General features: G+C 39.5%; 3 protein-coding genes across 20 annotated transcripts in view; all 3 read right to left on the bottom strand.

Moving 5' to 3' along the window:
- The window catches only part of LOC121895562 (ERC protein 2-like), a 156,541-nt gene extending 148,366 nt beyond the window's left edge, over positions 1-8,175 (bottom strand). For 12 of the 17 annotated variants that reach the window (XR_006095807.1, XR_006095806.1, XM_042408842.1 and 9 more), the window contains exons 1-3: positions 8,064-8,175; positions 5,033-6,170; positions 220-975 (exon numbers count right to left, since the gene is read on the bottom strand). Coding sequence is in view for 15 of the 17 variants with exons in the window: in XM_042408842.1 (XP_042264776.1) it covers positions 220-975; positions 5,033-5,896 (1,620 nt within the window). In the remaining 2 variants the exon portion in view is untranslated. Of the gene's footprint in view, positions 1-219; positions 976-5,032; positions 6,171-6,632; positions 6,667-6,774; positions 7,407-7,600; positions 7,650-8,063 lie in introns of those variants that run through there. The other 5 variants (XM_042408831.1, XM_042408833.1, XM_042408830.1 and 2 more) reach the window with 5 other exon arrangements.
- A 992-nt stretch (positions 8,176-9,167) lies between these two features.
- On the bottom strand, positions 9,168-14,009 carry tlr9 (toll-like receptor 9). The gene is made up of 3 exons (XM_042409331.1): positions 13,909-14,009; positions 9,967-12,939; positions 9,168-9,837 (listed from the first exon to the last, which is right to left on the bottom strand). Exons 1-3 carry the CDS (start codon positions 13,927-13,929, stop codon positions 9,631-9,633), a joined length of 3,201 nt encoding a protein of 1,066 aa, XP_042265265.1. The 5' UTR covers positions 13,930-14,009; the 3' UTR covers positions 9,168-9,630.
- A 398-nt stretch (positions 14,010-14,407) lies between these two features.
- Positions 14,408-23,192, bottom strand: apeh (acylaminoacyl-peptide hydrolase). 2 transcript variants are annotated; one of them, XM_042409333.1, is made up of 23 exons: positions 23,075-23,192; positions 22,422-22,551; positions 22,212-22,338; positions 22,021-22,108; positions 21,746-21,821; positions 21,303-21,394; positions 20,604-20,678; positions 20,341-20,478; positions 20,117-20,208; positions 19,982-20,022; positions 19,450-19,571; positions 19,157-19,217; positions 18,957-19,054; positions 18,738-18,789; positions 18,475-18,563; positions 18,187-18,325; positions 17,720-17,803; positions 16,912-16,992; positions 16,189-16,277; positions 15,740-15,930; positions 15,342-15,444; positions 15,147-15,253; positions 14,408-15,039 (listed from the first exon to the last, which is right to left on the bottom strand). In XM_042409333.1, exons 1-23 carry the CDS (start codon positions 23,084-23,086, stop codon positions 14,934-14,936), a joined length of 2,193 nt encoding a protein of 730 aa, XP_042265267.1. In that variant the 5' UTR covers positions 23,087-23,192; the 3' UTR covers positions 14,408-14,933. The 2 variants fall into 2 exon arrangements, with proteins under 2 accessions (XP_042265267.1, XP_042265266.1); XM_042409332.1 differs by lacking the exon at positions 23,075-23,192 and having other exon boundaries at positions 22,422-22,917.
- Between the last annotated feature and the right edge of the window lie 2,891 nt (positions 23,193-26,083).

Here is a 26,083-nt window from a genome sequence, read left to right on the forward strand (position 1 = left end):
GTATCCGACTTAATTGCTTAATAATTGTTTTTTTATTATTAACACAGGCAACACAATTGTGTACCATAATTCGTAATGTCAAAAAACTACAATGATCCTATTTAAGTGATAGATGATAAATGATAAATATTGACATACTACCTAGCCCTTTTGTTGGAATTACTTACTTATTAGTATTCATTTTTTAAAACATTAAAAATATCAGGAAGAAAAACACACCTCTCTCACATGCATGTTTTCTAGCTGGGCTTCAGCCTCCTGCGCCGCCATAGTTATGATGCCTGTTCTCTGTCCCCGGCCCCAGTGTCCCTGACTTTGACCTTGGCCCTGAAGCATCTCCAGCAGCCTCTGGATGCTCTCGTCCCGGGCGCCAAGCGTCTGCTTCTGAGAGTCGATTCTCAGCTCCATCTCCTCCATGGTCTTCCTCAGCAGGAACAGTTCCTTGGCCTGGCGCTCGTGCTCCGACTGCAGGCGGAAGAAATTTTCCTCTGACGGATCCAGAGGAGGGGGTGAAGAGAAGCCGTCACACCCGGGCACCTGGCAGGGGCTGCAGGGCCGGACTGAACTAGAGCTGGGCACTACCAACGGACCTTGGTTAGGACTGTAAAGGGGCTGATTTGGGCTGGTCCTCGGCCCAGGCTGAAGGGTGTTGGCTGGGCTGATTCTCTGTGTTGCTACTGCAGTATTACAGCCATAACCAGGGCTGTGAATAATGATGTCAGCTTCCTGTTGCCTTGGATTATAGGTGTTGGATGGGCTGGCTCTCGGGCTGTTCTTTGGTCCAGGACTGTGGAGGTTGCTGGGGCTTTGTCTGGGGCTGGGGCCAGGGCTGAGGCCCCCTCTGTGGTCCTGATCCATACGGAGTTCTCGACAGGAGCCAGAGTTCCCCTGCTGTCGCTGGTGCTGTAGGCGACTGTTCATTTCCCTGTGAGCCCTCAGCTCCTCCTGAAGCTCCTGAACTGTTAGTGGAAGCTGCTACAAACAAAGTGGATAAAGATAAAATGCGTATTTATTCAATAACAAACACAGCAGACATGTATAGACACATATAAAACATTAATTAACTTATAACACACATATATAAAAAATATATGGTGGGGCACTTAAAACAGACCTTGTTTCTTCTGATATCCCCAAGCTGCAGCAGAGAAATGTGACATAAGAAAGACACACACACATGCATAAAGCCCAAAGAGAAAGCAAAAAGGAAAAAGATGCCCCAAATATCAAACCATTGTGTAAAATACTTAAGTCTCTTTGGTTTGGAACGCTATTGGGTGATGGTTACACACTTTGGCCATGAGGAGGCAACATTTCTCTTCAAAACACAGGCAAAATACATAGAATGTACTATGCTTGAAAGCACAAGTGGCATGTTTGTTTGCAGAGATGAACATCAAAGGGGGGGAAAGACAGGACAAATGGTGATGGTGTTCCAGATGAAAACAAATTTGCAACTTATGAAAACAATTTTTTTTCCCCAAATTTATAGAGAACCTCAAAAAGAATCGGTGACAGTTCCAAGCATAAAAGCAGTGAGTCTAACAAGGACCCAATTGTGCCACTAAATAATTAATTAATTAATTGACAAATCAATAATCTGTTAAGGATGCAGTTAAGGAATGTGCAAATCAGTGCACAGATAAAACATAATGATGAAGAATTTAGTCTTTAATAGGTCAAAATTGGCATGGCAATAAAAAAACCTTGGAAAGATATCTGCTTTAAATCACAATTTGTTTTGTTTTGGTGGATTTAAACAATATTTGTCATCACAGCATGAGCTTTTAAAGATGGACACATCAGTGATGAGCAAGATTGAGGAGGTTAATAGATGCAATAACTGAAGGATTTGTCAATACATTTACCACTTGAACAATTATACTAAGCTACATAAACAGGCTCCCATAAAGTGTTGTTGGGGACAACATATTTCATTCAACATTCATGCTTTTACCACTTGCTGCAGTGCAAAGTAATACAAAATACAATATGCTAATTTATATTCACAGCTCTCAGCTTTTCTGATTGGCAAATGGAAATTCACTCTGTGCTTGAAACCATGGACACAGAGCATTCTTGATGATTGAGCAGGATAAGAAAAGGCTGTAAGGAAATCAAACAAAAGGGAAAAAACTGACAATACACACTGCACCTTACAGCATATAGAGATGTAAAACATTCATTGATGAAAACACTAAACGGAAGTTAAACACCTAAATTTTCATCTCTGTGAAGCTATTACCAATTTTTCCTCTAATATCGTGACTCCTCTGCTCGAGTCCAGAAGGTAGACGGCACCAAGGACACAGAGTTGAGATGTAGGAGGGAGGCGAGGGTGAGTGCAGATAATCAATGCAACAAGCTAGCGCTGAATATCAAGTCAGAGTGGGTGGACAATCCTCCGCACAAACACACACATTCACACACTCACACCATTGAGACTGTAGACACAAATACATATGTAGTGTACACACACACATAGACATACACACACACAAACAGATGGTTAGGGGACAACTCTGGTGGCTGCAGCTGAGAGAAAAGGTGACATTCCTTATGCTAATTATAAAGTTCTCTTGTCACACTCAACTCTTCCCAGAGTGTCTCGAAGGGCAAAAAACATTAGAAATGGAGAAGAAAAAAAGAGAAGAGAAGTGACCACTTAAAAGAAGAGAAGGGGGATAGAGGTGATAAAGGAGAGCAAGGTGACAGCAGATAAGAGTTAGAACAGCATCCTCTGCATAAGGTATTGTTTTTTAATTGAGAGAAACTGGACTCAGAGTGTTTTTTCTTTATTCTATACAATAGGGCAGTGAACACTGTGAGGGCCAGTAAAGACAAAAGGGGTTGGTAAAAATTTAATGAGTAATCAATATTGCTAACAACATAGCATTCATAATCAACTGGCGCTAAACTATCCTTAGGTGTGTATGTCTGTAAGAAAGAGCAAGTGAGAGAAAGAGGATGAAAGAGAAAGGCAGAAAGAGAGAATGAGAAAGAAGAACGCCTAAAGGTTTTTGTTTGCTCTTTTTAAGCTAGATGACTCGCATTGTGTTTTGTCAGCAAGATATATCAGCTAAGGTAAAACAAACTGCCATACTAGGCTACAGCAACAACATAATCAAAGTGATATTAAATCACATCACTAATGGGCGTATTTCACATTGTTTTTCTATATGAACTTCACTCGTATCAAATTCACTAGAAACATTACAGATGGTGATAATTAGAATGCAGGAGAGAGATCAAGGACAGTTGAGTTCAGCATGACAAAAAACTGGTAAATCAGGGTTCTTTCATATTCTGACAGGTTACATATGGCAAAAGGATGCATCATAACTTCTGCATTTAATGGATTCCATCAGAGCTTTGGACAGTGTACAGGATTTTTTTTCTCCAGTAGCCTATTATATTTTCATATGAAATACCAAGTGATCTACACTTACATATATGTATGTATTTATGGTTTAATTATCTACAGGTACATAAGGATTATGAGATCATAAATCTACAAGTAAGGTGCTGTAAGAGGTTTCGGTAGATAAATACATGTGCAAGATGAGGGGGACGGAAGAAGAAGGTTAAGGTAAAAAGACAGTATGAGAGAGAGAGCGTTAGTGTGGGAAAGAAAAAATGAGTCGACAATTGAAAACAAGTAATATGCTAGTATTGAATGGGTCTGTCTGAAGGTGCACAACACAGACAAATACATCCATCTATTACAGACAGGGTGAAGTCAGGACAAGCCTGTAGATGCACAAAGACTGGTAACCGAACCATTTTCAGCAGCAAACACATTTCTTGTCTACAAAGCTTACTGAAATTCCTCTATTTTGTGGAAGGTGAAAATTGTGTATCTTTTTGTGTATGTGAGTTGTGTGCGCATGTGTCTTTCTCTTAAAGAAGAGAAGGGTAGTGGCAAATGCAGATCTTAGCGCATTTTCGTTCGTCGAAGGACACATTTTGAGAAATATTTATTAGTCGAAACTCTATAAAAAAACAAACAGAAATGACTATTTTCCTGAATGAAAAAACATTCTGTTTTCATTTTCAAACATTCTGTTTTTTTATTTTCGGTTTTAAAATTAGAAGAATGTGTGTGTATGTGTGGGTGTGTGTGTCATAGTGTCCTCACACTGTATGACAATGTGAGATGAAAAAGCTATAAATACAAATGCAGAGGTGGCTCCTTGGTTACAAGAAAGAGGGGTTGAAGCAAAGAGTACAGATATGATTAAACTTTTTGTATGCTTGTGTGAGAAAGATGAAGACAGAGAGATAAATAGATACAGCAGAAACTGCACAAGCTGTATAATGTAAAAGATTCTTAAAACAAGATGAAGTATATTTTATAAAGACTTACAGACCAGTTTTCCCGTAGAGATATACCACTATTTGTCCACTAGATAAACACAGACACACAAGTAAGTAAAATGCCACACAAGACAAATGGAGAAACAGAGGGCCGGCATGACAGAAAACAGAAGGAGGACATACAGAGAAATAACAGATTTACATTAGTTCTGCAGTAAGACAGACAGATGGATAACACCTCAGAGTGAGTGGGCCAGACTCCAGGGAGAGGTGGCACAGGACAGACTGGTCACTATCCCTTAAGGAGTAGCTGTGAGTTTTTTTAGAATCTGGCTAATGGCTGCCAATAGGGCATGTTCCCATGGAAACACAGACAGCGCTGAGCCTGGCAAACGTCTTTACACATGAACTGCACAGAAACCTTTCTATGCAACCTTGAAGGCAGGAACAAAAGGTATGATGTGAGAGGTATGATGTGCAGAGGAAATGGGCTGGTCAACACAAAAAGTCTGAATGTGATGTGTGAGCAGACAAATCAAAGAGTGTTGTTTCAAAATTAGATTTCCACCATTTGAAAAATGTGACTAATAGACTTGCTGGTGTGAAAGTGACTCACTGTTGAATTCTGAAGTTGTTGAGTATTTGTTGCAGTAACCAGTGGAAAGTGAAATATAGTATTTATGAAACAAACTCTTTAATTTGTCAGTCTTCTCACCTGTACATCCTCTTGGTTTGTCCTGTAATGGTCCTTCAGAACCGAGGTCCTCCCTCCGTCCTCCCTCCTAACCCCCTTGTCTCTCTTTACATCCGGACTCCAGAAGTTGACATTGTTCATGCTGGGGCCTGTCCTTCCATCCCTACCTCCATCCAGTTCTCTCCTCAGGTTGTCGTTCTCCCTCTGCAGCTCCTTCAGCTGAGCCTGGAGATCAAACGTGGGAGCTTCTCCCCGTCCAAACGAATCCAGTGCCTGTGGATGTCTCCCAGACTGGCGCCGCAGACTGGAAGTCCCAGCAGAAAGCAAGGTTTGGTCTCCATAGTGGTCTGATGGGTGATGCAGCCCAGAGGAGGTGATGTTTGGGCTGCTGCCCATAACTGTTGTCCTGCCAGTGTAGGAGGAGCGGCTGGTGCTCCTGCCCAGCGTCATGGTGCCTTTGGGGTAACCGCCTGAGGGTTCCAAGGCATCCCGCTCACAGGGGTACATAGTGCCTGAAGTGGCATAGGCAGCACTCAAAGACTGGATGTTCTCCATAGACAGGGTTTTACCCCCTGGAGCTGTAGCTGAACCACGGGTTGCTCCTTTGTCTGCTGTTGTGCCGGGTTTGATCTTTGAACCTGGCCTTGACGCTGACCCTTGACCTCCAGCCGATTTAGGCGCTGGTGCAGGCAAACCTCCTGACACAGAGCCTGGTTCTAGCCCTGAGCGGGAGCCTGGTGCTGAGCTTACAGCCTGTTTGCCTTTCCCCTGTTTAGGGGATCTTGAAAAGCGTGAATGAGATGTTCCGCCATCGGTGTGCCCACTGCTCTTTGAGCCAGCAGATAGCTTGCTCTGCGTTGGCTTGGCTCTAATGTTTAAAGGCATTTTTTTTATATGGCAAAAGACAACATCTGAGGGGACACTGTTAAGGTTGTGAATATTTTCATGTCCCTTTAAGGAACCAGAGAGGATAACAAGGTTTAAAATAAAGGCCACCTCTTGGCATCTCAGTTTTCACCTGTCCATCTGTGATTGTTTAGGGCTTGAGTCTTATTTAGTCCTATTAGAAGAGAGTGGCAGTGACTGTTGGCTACAGGGCTCCCAGACACACAGGCCAGACGTCTTGTGGTTTCAGCTACAGAACAGGACATCATGGATTCTAGACAGGTAAAAGTAAGACAAACATTGAGAGAAAAACAATCAAATCATATTTAATAAAAACAACACAAGCAGCAGCTGGTTATCAGCTAGATACCATTTTATTGTTTTCAATGCTGATACCAAAACTACTTTTTGTTACTTTGCTTTGAGCAATATAAACATGTATTTCTCCAAAGCAAAACCCAAAAAATACAGACCTAAAATTGGTAAAATTGTAATTTAAATCAGGAACTATCTAATCAAAGAATAGGTAACCAAGGCTACAAATCTGACCAACAATGCAAGCATTCCTTGATGGTTTTTGATACTCAGTGGTACTGAAACACTGGCCATTCAAAGGCTTTTGCTCATTATGTACAGAACACTTCCACAATCACCACAGTAGATGGTGAAAGAGATAAACAGGGAGAGTGACCAACTTGACCATTTCAGCACCATGGACAGCTCTGAATCTACTCACCATAAAGCTCATGGATTCAAATGCCTGTTCAGGTCTGAAGGAAACAGGAACAAAAATAGTGTAACTGGCTATATACATGGCAGACTGCAGAGGAAACTGAAAGACCAGTCTTTATTATCTAGCATCCCTCTGAGACACTTACAAAACTCATCATCAGACTTTATCAAGGCTGTAGACATACTGGTACCTTAGGCTTCCACTAAAAATAGAGGACAAAAGTAGGCAGTTGGAATTTAGGCTAAATCATACTTCAAAAATGCAGCATGTTATGACCGTGCCCATATTAGGATAAAATAAGCATGTGAGTATGTATCATACTCAATGATATAGGGTAATGTGTTGTCTTCAAGGTGTAAAAAGCCATACAGCAATACAAGTAGGTAACACATATCCTCAGGGAATCAAAGTAAGCACAACCCAGTCCATGATGGACCAGATATTGGGGACTGTCTGCAAAGCAGAGGCAAATCCAATTCATAATCCCTCCTCTAATCCAAGAGGATTGGGTGCTGGGAGGCAGGATGCAACTGAGAGATTGGTTAAGTCTTCTTGTCAGTCATAACATAGATGTCAATCCCTTATCCATCGTTTGAGACAATGAATTTAGCTTTATGTGCCATCGATGGAAGCACCGAGTCAGAGTACAATTTGGTACAATGTTACATTTATATCTAAAGTGAAAAATTAAATAATAGTGCCTGAAACTAAACGCACAACTATGTTTAAACCTTTTACAACAAGGAAACTGCAAACATGTTAGCTTGCTACTGTTGAAGCTTTGTCCACAGTCATCGTTGGCGTAAACTGAGGTATCATAAATCAGTGTAACTGGTCAGTTTACGCAGCTGCATACCTCCTTGCCAACCCACACTGACCACACGACAAAACTGGAGAGAAAGAAAGCACAGACTGATGCAAATATAATAATAAATAATTAAGTAAAATGCCACAAGTAGAAAACATCTCACTTCATACCGGTGACCAAGCCTCTCCAGTTACTTCTGAGTTGGCAGCCAGCTGTTGCCGTGAAGAAAAAACTGGTGTCACCATCCCGACTGCAGCAGCGTTGATTTGCATGATAACATACTGTATACACAAGCCCCTCTCAAAAAGCTCAACATGCTGCCAATATAATGTTAAAACTACCAAATACACCCCGCTATATTTTATGGGTGGCACGAGTAAAACGGTCGTTGCGCATGCTACTGCACAGACTGGACACAGACTCAGAATAACTCTACTACGACCACGGCATGAAGGATTAGTTTCTTGCTCATATGCACACGGCTACGTGAGTTCGAGCTTGGTACCTTACATAATAATTAATCTGCACCACAAACTGAAAGCACACAGTTTCGTTTGTTTAAATAATGTTGCCAGATAATGCCAGAAAGTCCAGATGTGCAAGGAGAAACCCTGCTCTTGCCTTACCGGACAGGCACCTCTCCATCACCGTGAAGTCCTAAACGTACCCTGTCCGACCTCGGCGCAGGCTCCATGATCTCATCGGCTCAGCTCTCTCATGACCTGTCCTGCCATCGGGTCCGCGTGGGCGCGCGCTCCCTAGTTGGCGCTTGCGCGACCTACGCGGGGCAGCGCCAACAGCAATGATTGGAGGGTTCCTTTTTTTCATACACCTACATGAGCGTCAGATGGGCATGGCACTCACAAGGTGTCAGCTACACGAACAGTAAATTTGAAAACGTACAATTATGATGTCAATCCAAGCGAATTAGATGAGCATCATAATACTTTTCCATACAGACTACACAAAACATATCTTGACAGCCATCAGTCATTTAATCCCATGAATCTGAGGGTTTTATTTGTTTGTTTTTACAGTATTAGAATGTACCTAAAATTACATCACATCACTAAATGGATGGAAATTATATCTTAACCACAGCTAGTGTCTAATATGCAACAGTTTAGAAGTGGACTGCAGCTGTTCAGCTCACTCACTCACTATAACTGAAAATAATTATTTTTGGTCAGAGGTTTCTGTTTGTCAAATGGAGTTTCCAGACCATGAGACAAAAAATGAAATTGGAATCCCAACCCACAAGCTAAAATAAGAATACAGTACAACAAGCTGCACTGCTCACGCAGCAGGCCTTCTCTTGGTCAAATCTGTTATAACTTTCAATATATATGCATGCACCTCATTCAAAAGTATCCTCTGGTCAGCAGCCTGCAAAATTACTTAAGTAAAGCTTTCATGCTTTCTGATGCTTCTAGAAAATAGGTATCGCTATACAACAGATCCATACCGAGTTTTCCCCTTAAACTTATTGAGAAATCATAGTCGACCTTTTCTTACTTTCAACACATGCAGCAGATGCAGTTGTTTGTACCCTGTAAGAATCAATCACCAGTTTCATTTCCTCCCAACCAAAACACCTAAATAAAGTGAAGTGAAATACTGAAACTGGGGGGGGGGGGGGGGGGGGGTATATAACTTTACATAATATTACCATACTTATGAAATCACGCTATCCACATGAAAACAATTCAAGTTTATTTACATGGCCCAATATTAGTTTGTCGATGTACAATGTACAATGTCTCCATTAACATTACAGCAAACAACAGCAACACTTCCCTACCCAGCACAAACTCTCTGAGAAGACAAGGATTAATTCACTAAAAATACTTAAATCATACAGAAAAAAATAGGAAAAACATCAGTAGAGGGCATTCAAAGAAAACCAATCAATCAAAAGCACTTAATTATTAAAATAAAAACATTTAAGATTTAACAACAGAGCAGCCAAAATGTCAGATAACACAACAGAACAGAATCTTTAAAAGTTAAATATTTACACTAAAGAATTAATACATTTTAGATTTAACATCAAACATCAATCAAGTATTGTCAGAATAAGATTATGGATGTGATAGCATTAATAAGAGACTGGTTCTCCAAAATGAGGTCATGGAAAGTAGGTGCATTTTTATTTTGCTACCCAGGTGTTCTGTATAAGCCGTTCAAAGGGAGTCATATAAAACTTTCACTCATGTTGTTGTCATAGAATTTGAGGTTATCTGATGACAATGTCATTCTTATTTGATTCCAGAAAAGAAGTTGGGCCCTTGGGTTTCTCGGCCAGGACAACACAGACTTCCTGCACAACCTCTTCCTCAACTGAAGGTACTTCAGTTTGGGAAACATCTCATCCAACAGAACCAGCACAGCTACATCCACCTATTTGGATCAAATCAGAGATAATTTTGTGATGTGGAAACATGGCAACAATTCAGTAAGAATTAGAAAGATAGCAAATTTAAAAAAAAAAAAAAAGAAAAAAGAAAAAAAGAAGTTAATTTAACAAACCTTCTCATCCAGAAGCCGCTGCTGAACCATAAAGAAAGCTTGGCGGATCACACCATTCACTGTCTCACCACCATTAACACCACTGGACAGCACAAATACCGTCTTCACACTGTTGTAGACAGCATTATGTAGATTTTCAATACATGAAAGCCCAGGAATCCAATCCCTCTCTTCCAAACAGAGACAAAACCTCCTGTGACCTGAGTTCTCCAGATGGACAGTTAACTCATTGTAGACCCAGTCTCTCACAGCCCGGTTACTGGTGTCAAACACGACAAAAGCATCGTAGTGATACTGCGAATCACTACGAGCCAGCTGAGAGTAGCCTTTATGTCCTGCCCAAAGCACCTGTAAGCAATACCACATGTCCCATCCATAGAGATGCTTAAGTAGGGGCAGAACAGTGAATATCACAGCCAAGAAGGCACTGACGAGGAATGCTACGCTACCATATATGTCCTGGCAGGAACGCTGGTCCATAGACAATACACTCTCGCCCAGTTGGGACTCGGGGAATTCACAGTGTATATGTGTGGTGACATAAGGAATGTGTACCGAAGTAGTACGCAAAAAGTCTGCAAACCAAGATGTATCACAGTCACATTTAAAGGGGTTGGCATGCAAGGTGAGTGTCTGAAGGGCACTACCACTTTTAAAAGGGGCAGGGAGATACTGATGATTCAACTCCTTGATCTGATTGTGGTTGAGATGGAGAATATGCAAGTTTTCTGCCTTTTTAAAAAACTCCTCAGGAATAAAATAAAGTCGATTGTGACTAAGGTCCAAAAGAGAAAAAGATGCTCCAAAACTTATCTCTTTATGGGGCAAATAAGAGAGGTAGTTTTTACTCAGGTTCAGGTGTGATAAATTGCTGAGCTCTGAGATGTTTTGCCATGGGAAATAGTTCAGCAGATTGTCATTGATGTTGAGGAACTTAATGCTTCCTGGGAGGTTGCACAGCACTTCTGGTGAAATTGATTTCAGCCCATTGTTAGAGATGTCCAGGTACATGAGCTCTGTCAGGTTTTGGAAGAAATGAGTGTACTTGTTGTTGTCAGGCTCCCACATGATATATAGGTGGTTTCCATTAAAGTAGAGGTACTTTAAAGAGCTGCTGATCAGCCTTTGATCTATTCGCATCCCAATGCCATTGTTTGCCAGATTTAGGACTTCTAAGTTAGTCAGGTTGTGAAGGAACTCAAGACGATGGCCCATGCCCCTCATTTTGAAGTGAAACTCATTGTTACTAATATCTAATACCTTCAGAGTTGTTTTAAGCTCACTGAAAGCATCTCTGTGATAAAGATCAAGTCTATTGTATGACAAATCAAGAAAAACTAAATTTGTCATGTTAACGAACAGCCCACTGTTCACTGTCTGGCTCATGTAATTGAAGGAAAGGTCTAAACAAACAGCATCTTCCATGCCTACAAACACATCTTTGTTAAGAGACAGAATGTCATTTTGAGACAGATCAAACATCAGATTATATTTGCAAAAATTGGTTTTAAAGTCCCATAGTGATGAAAAGTTTAGCACATTGTCCTCCAATATTTCCGGCACATTTGATTGGTTTGATTCCCAGATGTCGCTTCCATGTGTGACTTCTCGATCTACTAGAATAAGGGGTGGGTCGTGAAGTTCATGTGTATACAAGTTCTGGTTCTGACAGTTTTGCTGTGTCATAATCTCAGAGGATGGACTGGAACAGCATGGAAGGAAATTAAGCATGTTTTGGGAAAGGTCAATATGAATGAGAGAAGGTAACTTTCCCAGAGCACTCAAGTTACAAGTATTTATGAAGTTCATTCTCAGTTCAAGTGTCGTTAGATTTTGAAGTCTTGACAAAACTTGAAGGCTCTCTCTTGAAAGACTGTGGAAGAAGTTACCGCTCAGAAGAAGATGTTGTAGACCAGATATATTGCCAATATGTGGTGAGAGGTTCAGTTCTCGAAATGTCCTCAGTGGTTCATAGTTATAGATAAGGCTAATCCAAGTGAGGCCCTTCAGGTCGCGGAAGAAGGTACCATTTTGTATGGCATATGCTAGGAGATTGTCAGAGAGGTCCAGTTTCTTTAAATTCTTTAAAGGTCTGAAAAGGCCCTCTGGAAATGTTTTCAGAGAGTTTCCCCTCAAACTTAGGAAGTTGATGGAGCTGTTCTCAGCATAAAAGGAGTTTGGATGTAGGTGTAAAGGTTGATTTTGTGGGCAAGGAAAGCAGGGCCTGGCTGCATGGTCGCAACGCTGGCAATTCCACTCTATATTCAAATACTGTAGGAGAGTAAGATTGGCAAATGCTCCTTCTAAGACCTCTGTAATTGTATTCTCTTTTAAATTCAGGCACTTCAGTGAGGGTGGCAACCCTTTAGGGACAGCTGTCAAATTATTATACCCTAAGGTAAGAGTTGTGAGTTCAGGGAGCTCTCTGAAAACCCTCTCACTGATGTAAAAGGACCGGTTGCAAGGGTTTGCATAAAAACAGTTCCTGGTGAGATAGAGCTCCTCTAGATGTGGAGTTTTTAATGGCTCAATAATGTGGAAGATGCTATTATTCTGTAGATCGAGAACTTTTAGGTTTTCAGGTAACAAGGGTATAGAGGTGAGGCTGTTTCCTGACAGATACAGAAATTTAAGCATCTTTAGGCCCTTGAAGGCATCAGGGTGAATCTCCAATTTGCATGAGCGGTCTACCCAAGTTCTCAGGTGACCTGGCTGACAATTGTCCATTATTTTCAGAGTTTCAAGGTTCGGGGCATGTGAGAAAGCATGCTGCCCCACTTGCTGTATCTTAGTCCGACTTAAATTGAGTGACACTACCGTGGAAGACTTGATAAGTGGAACACGAATGAGTGGTCTTTCATAGCAGTCTACTGCAGTGGTATTCACATCAGTGTCACATGGGAAGAAGATGGTATTTATGGTGCTCACTAGTCGAAGAAGCTGAATGAGGATGAGGATATTTTTCAACAGAGCCTGAAAAAAAGGAAATCAATTTTAAATTAATTTCAGGTATTTGTTGATAGTTCAGAAAATACAATCGAGCAGGCATTTTAAATTATAAGTTCACAATTTTTCAAGTCTGTCTTAAAATAATACTCAGGTGCCCATATGTATATTGAAAAAAGTTTCACTTGCTGAAATCATTCCAGGTGTTCATACTGGCTGTTAAAAGATCCCTTCCTAATGCACTTTCAATTTACAGTAAATGATGGGGGACAAAATCCACAGTCCTCCTTTTTGTGCAAAAATACATTCAAAAGTTTGCCCAAAGCCTATATGACAATTCAGCCATCTGAGTTAGTCAAATCAAGTGGATATCTTCCAAAGTAACAGTCTTTTTAGTATTAAGTTCCCACTTTGTGTTTCCCCGGAGTTTACCTATTGAGCTTCAGTGGAGGAAACTTTAGAAAAGGAAACTTTATAATAAGTACCTTGTAAATCTGACAGATACCCAATTGATTTGACTTATTTGGATTGCTGAAGCCTCATATACACTTCAGATAAATTTTTGAATACATTCTTGCATGGAACCAGGACTGTAGATTTTGTCCCCTATCACTTACATTGAAAGCACATCAAGAATGGATCTTTTAATAGCCAGTATGAACAGGTGGAATGATTACAGCAAGAAAAACATATGTCGATGTTCATATGGGCACATAAATATTATTTTAAGACAAACTTGAAAAACTTTGACCCTGTCCCTGAACATTTTAATCAATATTGTCAATATTGTATTTCATTGTTTGCAACCTTTGATTTGTTAAATACCTTAAATGTTTTTATGCAATTTACATGAGGTACCTTGAGCTGCATTTCATGTATGAAAAGTGCTATACAAAAAAATTTGTCATTATTACTATTAAGAGTAGGTACAGTATTTTCTTGCAGTGAAATGTATTATACTTAAGGAAAGGTCTAAACAAATGTTATTTTACTTACCATCGTTGATGTAGCACACATCTTGAAATTCACGAGGAGCCAGATGAAGCAATGTTTAATCCATCTGAGGAGAGGACAGCTTAAAAAGTGGCTCCAAAAGTCTGCGCAGGAACTAGAAACCAGATTGACTAATGCAGAAGTGAAAGCAAGTGGTCATATATACAGCAGTCTGATGCAAAACATGTGACGTATCTTGTCAAAAGCAGAGACCCATCAGATACAGATACCACATCATCATAGACTACTGTATATTTTTAAAACAGTATTGACCTTCATGACAAAAACTTTCGATTGTATGTAGTCAAAATTACTCAATGGTTGACGGTACAGACAGACCATAAGAAAGGACAGAGAGATAAAGGTTTTTTCATCTGTGGACAAAGCTGGATGACTTCCTTTATTCACTATGAGTACTAAAGAAACGATAAGGAAGTCATAACACTTTATCACCTGCCTTGATAATCCCTTTCAATCTGAACAAATGGCCTCCACACACAGGTAGTGTTTTCACAATCACTTTATTAAGTGCACTGTATCATGAAATCAAAAGAGCAGATTTTAAAAAAAAAAAAACCAGACAGCAACAGTGAGCAGAGAAAAGACTGATTAAATGAATTTCCTTTGTTAATATAAACCTCAAACACAACTAACACACTGGAAAGCCCTTTATTTTATGTGTGTATGTAGTGAAAAAAAATATTAACATTATCAATAAAAATGTGTTTCTGAGGAATCAAAACAGCCTTTATTCAAATTGTATGTTAAAACTAGTTCCCATCTACTTTTTGGAAGACACTGTGGCACCATATATGAAATCATCATAATCACAGATAGATTACAAGTACAGTTACACAAGGTGTGTTCTGGTTGGATAGCACTTTTAAATGCTTTGGCTTTAGATTGGACCTCACACTGTCCTGAAAACAGGAACAGAATATCCCTCAACGCACAGTAGTATTCTGCTATCTTTGCTGGCAGCAGCAACAACAACATTAGCACATTACCATGTATTTATTTGAGCACCGTCACTGATACAAGTGTTGAGTTACCCACAGAGCAATGTTCATAAATCCATCAGACTCAGCATCCACCTTGGAGAGGGAGTGGTTGTTCCCAGGATACCACAGCAAACTAAAACAACAAACATCAGAGCATTAGTGAATGCACAATAAAAGCCCTGTTACGCAGTGCATATCTGACATAACCAATAAAACATGCTACTAAGACAAGCTGCTTACCGGACTGGGACCTGCTTTGCTTTCAGAGCTCTGTAATATTCTATGCCTTGCTTGCTAGGCACACGCTTGTCATCTTCCCCCAAGGTGAGCAATACTGGTGTTTGTACCTTGATGAGAGATTACCTAAAGGTTAATACATAGACCAGTAACACCAATAAACTCACAGTCAAGAAACATACACAGAAATACTCATACCTTTGTGACGTGTTTGATTGGGGACTTGTTCAACATCTGTTCCCAAACAGCAGGGTCAGGTAGACAATCTGTACTGTAGTTGTAGCCAGCCTCAACCATGCACCTGCAAAAAAAAAAAGTTCGACATCAACAGGGAGACAAAAGAAAATCACACCCCTGAATGGCTTTGAGGTCTTTTGTTCGTGCAGGGTTTGCGTGCATTATTGAAGACTTCCTTCTTTGACAGTGAGGCAGACAAACGCCCTTTATCCCACTCACTCGCTTACAGCTGTCAGGGCAGAATGTCAGGGGTGCTGATAATAAAATATCACAGATGTGTAGTTGCACAATACTGACACAGTCACAAAATTATAAACAAATGTGTGCATGAGTAAGGGAATGTGCATGCCAAGATGTACCAGTCTGGGATGTCTGTGCTGCCGATCATAGAGGCCAAATTAATGACAGGGTTGCGACCCACACAGGCCTTGTAGAACCCTGGATACTGGCCAATGAGATGACAGGCCAGGAAACCACCGTGGGAGCCTCCAACAACTGCCACCTTCTGCGTGTCAAACTGGCCCCCTTTGAGAACACTTTCAACCGCAAACTGGTGGGAAGAAAAATAAGGGAAAAAAAAAATCAAATAAAACTGCTACTCTTATGAACCATGACAAATAGAAACCAACCTAAACTAAATATAGAAGCCAACTAATTCAACAGTATTAACAAAGACATAAAGCACAATAAAGCAACACTGGAAATCATATTATTTACCAGTCAGACCAAAAGATACTTTTAGAGCTAATCAATTTCATGACTTGGAAAAACTTGATTATCATTGATTTAAACAGCATTTTGCTCTTACTTGAACATCTTTGACGTCCTGGGTGCCAACATTGCCAGGTAATGAGAGGACATTGTCCTGGCCGAACCCAATAGAGCCACGATAGTTCACTAAAAACAAACAAATAAAAAAACTTCTCAGATGGTTCTGTGTAACAAACCATCTAGTGCGTCAGGTTTAGATACCAGAGGGTTGCTGCTTCAATCCCTGGGCCAACTGAACAGACCGACAGATTATGGATATACTGAGAAGCTACATCCCCAATGAAACAAAACTAAAGAAACTATTAAAACAAATCACAAAACTATTGGCAATGAATATTGAAAGATTTTCAAAATAAAAATTAGATTAATTAATATGCAATTATGTTCCATGGATCCTGGATAGGATGGATGAAACATGAAATACATAGTTTTCAAAATCATTTCTCACTGATGATGGACTGGTTATAGCTGAGAGCTGAAAGCAGCATATTCCTAAAGTATGAGAGCTCTCTAAATGTTCACAAGATAGGAAAAAATATGTAGTGCCTTGAAGTGGCGAAAGAAATGTATAATAAATACTTTCCCTAGTCTGACACCTTGGCAAAGTAACCAACCACAAACTATCTCCCTTCTGCAGGAGAGAGGATGTGAACCTTGCTCATCCTCTTTTATGCATAGAGTATATGTATATCCTATCAATGAATGATAGTCTTAACAGGTGTCACACATAAAAGCACTTTACCTTAACATTTGAACTTACCCAGTAAAATACCAAATCCCATCTTGCACAGCACAGCAGAAGACAGAATCCAGTCAGCTACAATCACCGAATGAGGACCCCCTAAGTCAAAGAAACTAAATGTAAAATACAGACTGACAGTTTGTATAATCTTTCTGTGCTTAGTCATGTGGGGCATAACTGTCAGAAATTAAATTGCCTGTTGAATTAAAATATGGAAAACATCTCACAGGATTATGAGGCTTGTTACAAAGAAAAAAAAAAACAACAACCTTGATTTTGAGGATATGATAAAACATTTTCTCACTAAGGAAACTATTGTCATAGCAACCAGCGTTGGCACTGCCAATCTTATCTGTGCTCTTGACTTAACAGAAACAAATCCCAGCACAGATTCAAATCTAAAAATAAATTCAGCATGGATTAATAGTGCATGCTTCTTACTTCTGAATTTAAGCATATTGTGTACCCATTTAGATATAGAATCTATTTCTAAAATTAATTTGGCTTTTTCGGGATACTACATAAAGTAAATACTGCACATGCGGGTAAGCATGTGTCAATAAAGTAACAAATTACCGATGTGTTCATAGCAAATACTTTGTCTTTAGAAAATAATTTCTGAAAACAAAGTATTTGTGATCAATGTAGGCAAGAAAATAAGTTGCCTATTTGCTCAGACAAAAAATTGTTTTTAATCTACTTAATGTATTTTTTCACCTATCAGTGTTTTACTTTTTTAACTATACACTACTATAACACTACCTGTTTATTTTGTTTGCACTGGAAAATAAGAAATGGCTATACAACCATAATGAGAGTAACCAACCATGAGGAGTGACAATGAGAGGCAGCTTCACTCCATCCGTCACCTCCTTTGGTTTAATCAGCAGAGCTTCAAAATCAAGGCCAGCTAGAATACAGAAAAATGAATTAGTCTCATTAAGATTACATACGCTTTTTTTCATGGGTCCAATATACAGTAAGATATTATCAACCTATTTACATGTATAGTACATAAGTACCAGTTTAGTAAACCTGTCTAAGCCAATGTAATCCAAATCCATAAATGTGCAATAAATCTTATCCTTGAGACCTTATAATTTTCACTTTTTTGATTGTCAGAAAAGTGTTGATTCAATTCTGTGGTCATGTTTTAGGCATCATATAGTGGTGGTGTTGTACTGGGCTGCAGTGTAAGGAGAAGTCTTTCTAACCTATTTTGTCTACTGAAAAAAAACAATATATTTTAAGTCCTGTCTAGATACTACTAAAGTACAGAATTTTTATTCTTACGGTATTGACTGTTGTCTTCATCTGGAGGAGGGGTGAAAGTCAAGATCTGCCAATCAATATCTGGCAACGTCTGAGCGTTTTCCAGAGTAACCCAGACCACTTCCTCCTGAGAATCCCTGGCTGGAAGGAAACCCACCCTCTGGACATAGAAATGACATCACACCCCCACCCCGATCCCAGAAAATGCCAGGTCAATTCAATGAATGCAGCGCTACACTTGGTGTGTAATATATATCAAAATTTGAATACTCAAATTAAGGCCATTTCGAATTAAGATACTGATCCTACCAGACTCGGAGGGCAGTTTGGAGAGGAGCAGCTAACCACCATCAGATCTCTCTCGATGTTCAGCAGACACCAGTTTCCAATGTCAGACTCTACAGACAGAAAAAATCATTACACACACAGCTTGACTTTCAAGCAGTCCCAGAACACTTGTATGGTGAACAAATCAGCCATTAAAAACTGTCAACAGCAAATATCCGTAAACAAGACTGTCTAGACCTGAGCGTGAATAACACCAAGGCTGACAAATGTATGTAGTGACTCACTCGAAGTCAGAGAGGTGACGCTCCCTGTGCTTATATCCACCATCAATAGGTCCTACAAGAGAGACAATGACATTTTTTTTTACCAGGTAAAGAATGATTATAATGTTCTCAGTCCAAACACTTCTTAAATGCAAAATATAAATTAATCAGAAAAAATACCAAGCTTTATTATCTCATTTTTGTCATAATAACATGCCATTTCCCAGGAATTGACAGTACCTTGCGGCTGCGTTGAGGACAAGCAATGATAAGACGCTGACTATCAGCTGACCAGCAATGAGGGGACAACTGAGAGCTGTAGATACCAGTAAAGCCATCTGTAAAGCCACACCAATACACACAGATACATCTTAATCTCATTTTAAGATTAATATCTAGAGAAGAAGGTTGCATTCATGTCGCTACTAAGTATTGCTTACCCTCTCCTGGTCGCTTCACCACATCCACCACCACTGAGGTCTTCTTTGTATACCAATCATACTAGAAATAACAAGCACAGAGGTAAGCATAAGAAAACAAATGCATTTATTGAGTGATAAATGTATTTCTGCTTCAACAACTCTATATGCCAACAGCAAAGAAAACCACAAGATGGTGCACTGTGTGAAGAAACATCCATTCCTACTTGTTCTTTTCAGGGAAGACAGTGCACTTAGTAAAGAAAGGAAAATAAACATGTCTCATGTGGCAAAGAGGCTTCATTCTGTATTACCATGCACAGCCTGCTGCACTGCATGTGTGGTCCATAGACAGAACATTCCAGGTAGACAATCCTACACTGGTCCGGGCTCAGCCTGGGGGAGTACACTGCGCTAGTGCCTGATGACAGCTGCTCTGAGGGACACAACAAATACAATACACATGAATATCTGCAATATTAATATGGTAGATATAACGATTTTACACAAGACCAGTTATCTGGTGGGGAATTCATGAATCAGTGTGAAATGGTTAACTCAGGTGCAGTAGTTCAATCCTAAAAATATTCCTAATCATAATCAAGGATCACAGTTGTGAACGTTTGGTGCTTAACTTGTCATGTTTTATCATGTTGTTGTCTACAATGCTGAACACAAAAAGGTAAAAAAGTCCTATTTGATCATGTAATAACATGATAGCTAACAGGACATTACAACTGACTGAAATGTCTCCTGAGCAGGATGGACATTTATCATCATATCTTATTTAGCTGAATGACCTTTAGAAATAAGGCACACTTCTTCAATTAACAAACAATCACTTACCACATTTCCCACCAGTAAGATCCACATAGAACAAAGAGGACCTGACAGAGAAAAGGGAAACAGGACATTCTGTTGGTATTAGCTAATGAACAGTCCAGCTTTTAACTCTCTCTGCTCAATGTGAACAGTAATCACCTCCTGTTGGGACAGTACTTGAGGCCAAGTCTAAAAGGCTCATGCCACCAGCCTACAAACACCACACCTGTGTCACCTGGAGCCCAAAATGCCTGCAGAGACAGAGAGAGACAAAGAGAGAGACAAAGAGAGAGAAACAGCAAGATCAAGAGGGTATGAGCACACTAGACGTACACAGATATGAAAACAAACTCATGTATCATTGCACAAACTGTTGTACCCACCTGTCCTGGTGAGATATTTTCAGGCACTCCCTCCAACACAGAGACGTTGCCACCCTCAATGTCCAAAACACAAAGCACTGGACAGCTCTTACTAACTAGTGTCTCTCCCCAGTCCTCATAGAAGACAAACTGCTCCCCCTGCAGGAAAACAAAAGAAAATACACAACAACTTTAGACAGGCAGGAATGTCATCTGAGAATGTTTGATTAAAACTTGGCACAGTGAAATAGTTTTGTGTTTCAAAATATTTTAATTGCAATCACTTTGACGGCTTCCTTTTTGTCAACTCTCATAGTCTCCTCGTCATCCCCAATAGAAGACAACTCCGGTGACTCAGTCTATAATAGTGAAAACAAGACAAAGACAAAACACCAGTTAGTAGTTACTTTTTTGCTGAATCAGGGCTAACTATTAATGACACTGAAATGGTAAATCAACACTAAATCACATGTAGAACAGAAAACTAGTGCTGTACTGCTCTTGGTCATACTGTATCTCAGTGATCAGTGATGTCAAGGTATTTTGCTTTTGTGGTGTGATGGAAAATACCTCAGATGCATTCAAAATGAAAAAATCTTGCAGCTGTTTGCAAGTGTGTTTGTTTTTTTAAACAACAAGATTCCTTTCGACAACCTTTGAGATATTTTTGATCCAGTTTGATGGGTATGTTGGGATGTAGGTCTGCTGAAACCATCAGTGTACAATAGAGGAAATTATAAATAATCATATGTATTTTAAGTTTTGTTTTCAATTATCTAACAATTTCAGAATGGCATTCTTAAACTCTTCAGTAGCAACTTGTACAAACACTGTACAACAAGGTTTTGGCAGTGCTGAACACAACCCCAGTTTTGACATCAGTGAAAATCAACATGCTTGAAAATTTCAACCTATTGAGAGCAGTGCAGCAGTTCAGTGCTCTATGTGATTCAATGATGATTTATCCAGTGTTATTCACACACCTGGAAGAAGGACTCTGCTGTGGGTCTCTTTCTCTCTGCCACATAAAGGAGGTGGGTCTCAGACTGGGACCAAACTAAGCAGCCAAACTGCTCTATGGACACAAAATACACTGTGGTTATTACCTGGACTGCCACAAGTAAATTCAAATGACAGAAAAACATCCCATGAAATGGGCACTAGTGAGGCATCATGCTGCATGAGTAAGTGAAACTTAAAGGTCCAACCAATAAAGCGATCACAAATTTTTTTAACAATCCTGCCAACACCCGTACTGTTGAATCAAACTGCATTTCTTTCTATAAATGACAGCCCACTAATTTACACTTGAGATTAATCCCTTACCATGCTATGTCCCGCCCCAAAAACCTGTTTCAGCAGGAATAGAAAGACTTTGAGGAAGTAACAATACAGTTCAATTAACCTGTTTGTCAAGATAACTTACCATCTTCATAGACTTTGCCATGCTTCTTTAGGGCTGTTAGGTTGATGCTCTTCATCTTGATGTTTTTACTCCAGATCTGGAGCATCACAGAGAGACAAATAGACAAGTAAAAGATCTTGGGTTCAAAATATAAACTTGTGAGGTTTTACAACACAGGCAACATGTAGAAAATTGTGAACAACAGAGATATTGATGTGCAGAGAAACAAAAAAGCAAGGAGAAATAAGGTCAGGTGAGAGACATGATGCAGATGAAGCTGAAAGAGAGCCACAAACCTCGAGAAACTGTTTGTCCTCTCCTTTGACTGAGCACTCTCTGACGACAGCCTTCATTTCTCCTGAAGGTGCATCTTTACTTAGCAACCTGTCAGGAGAAACACATTGACATTGCTCAGTTTCGCTTAGGGTTAGGTCTATGAGAATTTGTTCAAACCCACTCCAGATAAAATGTCAAAATGTTTACATACTCTCCTTTGATCTCAGTGCAGTTTCCTGAGGCTCCAGAGAAGACCACAGACTTGTCATCGTGAAATACAATGTACTGCCGGCAAAACTTGACATTCTCATTCCTCTCCAGATCACGTTGGCTCCATTCTGCAGAAGAAAATAAACAAAATGCTATCAATATCAATGACTATACAGAGATCTTAACATCTAAGTATGGCACAGACACCCACCTGTGTAGATGTTGCTGTATTTGCCTCCATACTGAGAGGTGATCACAGGTCCCACGTCTGCCCTACTCAAGGAAGGGAAGAGGCTGTGCTCTCTATAGAGTCTGGCAATTTCCTCGGGGTTGCTCATCACCTGACAACATGCAGCAGAATAACTCAAACTACGCTTCAATAACACAAGCGGTCTCACAGCGGACAATGCCCTATTCATTTTCTAGCTGGGAAGCTAACTTAGCCAGCCATAGATAAGTTCGTAGATAACACAGTTTACACTGTTTGCCACGAACAAAACAAACACAGAAGCTCGTTGATTAGCAGTTATGCAAATAAACCAAGTGATTGCTACGAGATACACAAAGTACCCAAGTGAACAAGCTAGTTTCTCTTCTAGCTATGGTTCACGGATTATGATCATGACCAAGAACTTCCTGTACCAGCTGACAGCGAGAACAACCGAATCAATGTCCATTCGCTAGCCTGACTTGACAGCTAGCTAACAGTTAATTAAGTTATTAACAGAAATAGTGGCAGCGTAATTAACACAACAATTAACTATAACCTTACATCTTCATATAAATAATAGGTATATTTGCAGGGTATGTTATCTTTTCGGAAACCAAAAAAAAAACCAAGTAGGCAGTTTAACGTTATCATACCTGTGACTCCATGGTCAGGACGGTGTGTGTCGCTAGTCTGCAAACGTCCACCCGTTGGAAACCATTCTTCTTCTTTGAGGCTTATTGGCGGTTGACAAACAACGAATTGGTGCATTACCGCCACCAGCTGGTACAGTATGGAGCGTGGATCAAAAAGTCTAGTATTTACAAGATTCATTAAAAAAATACTAATATCCTCTCAATCAAATTAGTTAGTCTAAGATACTGGAATAGGGCTCGATAACGCCCATTTCTTGAGTTCTTTTGTAAAATATCTATTAGATAAAAGTGTATTTTTATCTTTCTGAGGTTTTGAATCACATGCCTTCTTTCTGCCTCATATTTCTGACAGTGTAGCATAACATGCTCTACTGTTTCTTCTTGCCCACAGTATTCACATCTACCTGTATTGTTTACCTATTTTTAATAGTGTACTGTACTAGTGTACAGTGTGTCCAAATCTAAGTCTTGATATTATTGTCTTATCTCTTCTGTTCCTTCCTGCACACGTCATTTCTCCCACTTTCCTATGAACTCTGTAAAACCCCCGTCCTTTCCTCTCTTCCTCTCATTGCTTTTGCCACTTTTCCTTCAATCTATGCTTAATAATGCTCTTGATTTATGTCTTGCTGAAGCTAACTGCCAAATCAATGTGATTATTTTTTGTGGCCTCCTTTGCAACCGTATCTGCCAATTCATTTCCTTTGGTACGTGCCGGGACCCATAAAAATTATTACTGTAAGAATTATTTGAATTCTGTATGTTTGTTGTACTTCTATCAAAATGCCTGGTCTGCTGTCTGAATGACTGTTTTGTAAACTGGCTTGTGAGCTTGAATCTGAACAAATGATTGCTCTCAGTGGTCTTGTACACCCTATCAACTGCACTGCTAACAATATTGCAAGCATTTGTCCTGTGTAAATTGGTAATTTCTCACTGATACTTTTCCCTATTTTGAGATGAAACTTGAGATGGAACAATAAATGCTACTCCTTTTTAACTAAACTCTGTGTAGATCTGGATGCTTGCTATCAATATATGCCTGTATGGTATGTGAATTATAAATAAACTCCCTATCCTTGTTCTTTTCTGTAAAATCTGCTGTGGTGTCTGAGAATATCCAAAGTGGTGTTGCTGGCAATGGTACTGCTGGACTTAAGTTTAATTGAAATACTTTAATTTCTGTTTCTTTCTGTGTCACTGTCCATCCAAAGCTTTTTGTTTCTCTTCTCTCCTTTTCCCAACAAGGTTTTAAAGTGTCTTGTGTTGGGTGATCTTGACTATGGACCTGTAAACTAACCCAGTAATTCAGTGATAGCTGTATCCTTCTCATTTCTAGTGGTATTTCTCCCTTTCCCACCTGTAATACTTCTGCTGGCGTTGTTTGAAATGCACCTGTGCATAATATCAAAGCCTGATACTGAATACTATCTAACTTTTTGAGAGAGATGTGCTTGCTGCTGATCCATACACCACACAACTGTAATCTAATATTGATCTAATTAATCCACAGTATATGGCCTTCAACACATTTCTGTGCCCCCCATTTGCTTCCAACTAAACACCTCATGACCTTTAGTACTTTCTTACATTTGTCCACTACTTTCTGAATATGTACAGCCAATGTAATTCTTTCATCAAACCATAACCCTAAAAACTTGTTTCACTCTCTCCAATTCTTGATTATATAATTTAGTTTTATCTCACTACCAATTCTTGAAAATTTGAAACTCCATTTATTTGACCACTTCTCCTCTTTCGTAATAGCCCCTTGCAGTTTCTTTACAATGAATTCCAAATTTCTTCCCCTCTTCCAAATTGCCCTATTATCCACAAAAAGCTAAAATTCTGTCCCATTCTCTATTTCCATAAATAAAACATTTATCATTGTGGTTAATAATAAAGGGCTTACTATGCTTCCTTGAGGTGTTCCATTTAGTCTGACTTGTATCAATCTTGCTAATAAAAAGTCCTTAATCCATCTATATATTCGACCTTAGATAACTAATTTCCAAAGTCTGATTAATAATCCTTCTCCCTACATCATATCATATGCCTTCTCTATATCAAAAAAGACAGCCGCTACACTTTCTCTGTTTACCTATGCTTTTCTAATTTCATGTTCCAAACATAAAGCTGGATCCATACTGTAGTATTTCTTCCTCTCCTAAAGCCACTCTGGTATTTAGATATATATCCTTTATTTTCTATATAATATGTTAACCTTTCATTTATCATTTTCCCCATTATTTTGCAGATGTTGGATAAAACATAATCTTCTTCTTCTTTTTAATGGTGAATTGCAACCGAGCGGAGCATTATCGCCACCAACTGTCGTATTACATTGTTCTTATATCCTTGTTATCAGTCCTGTGTTTTGTAGATAGGTGAAGTCATGCTTTAAAACCAAATTTCCAGAGCTGTCTGAGAAGATTGTTTTAATGTCCATGTGTTTAATCCCTTTATGTTCTCTCTTTCATTTGCATATTTAGGACAGAGACGAATTACATGATCCACACTCTGCATCTGATTGCAGACATTACATGTTCTGCTTGGATGCTTCCCAATGAGGTGTAGAGATGAATTTAATTTAGTGTGTCCCAGTCTAATCCTCCTAATCAGGCACTCTTCTTTCCTTCTTTTCCCCAGTGACCTTCCCTCTCTGACTTCTTGCTGGATCTGATACAAATGTCTTCCTTTAGTATCTTTATCCTATAACCTCTGTCTTTGAATCTTAATTTTTTTCCATATGAAAACTTTGGTTTCTGCTTTACTTATTGGCATTGCCACCTCTACTTGACTTGCTTTTAATCCATTTTTGGCCACAAGGTCTAATGTTTCATTTCCTTGGACGCCTACGTGAGCTGGTACCCATAAAATCTGTGCATCAATTTCTAGCCTCATAATTATATATTAAGATTGCAAATGATGGTCAGTTGTTCTCTTGGTCATCTTAACTTTCAACTCTGGGACATAAAATGCACTACTTGTTTTTCCATTCTCTGGCTT

The sequence above is a fragment of the Thunnus maccoyii genome, chromosome 4, assembly GCF_910596095.1.
Source record: "Thunnus maccoyii chromosome 4, fThuMac1.1, whole genome shotgun sequence".
Classification (NCBI taxonomy): domain Eukaryota; kingdom Metazoa; phylum Chordata; class Actinopteri; order Scombriformes; family Scombridae; genus Thunnus; species Thunnus maccoyii.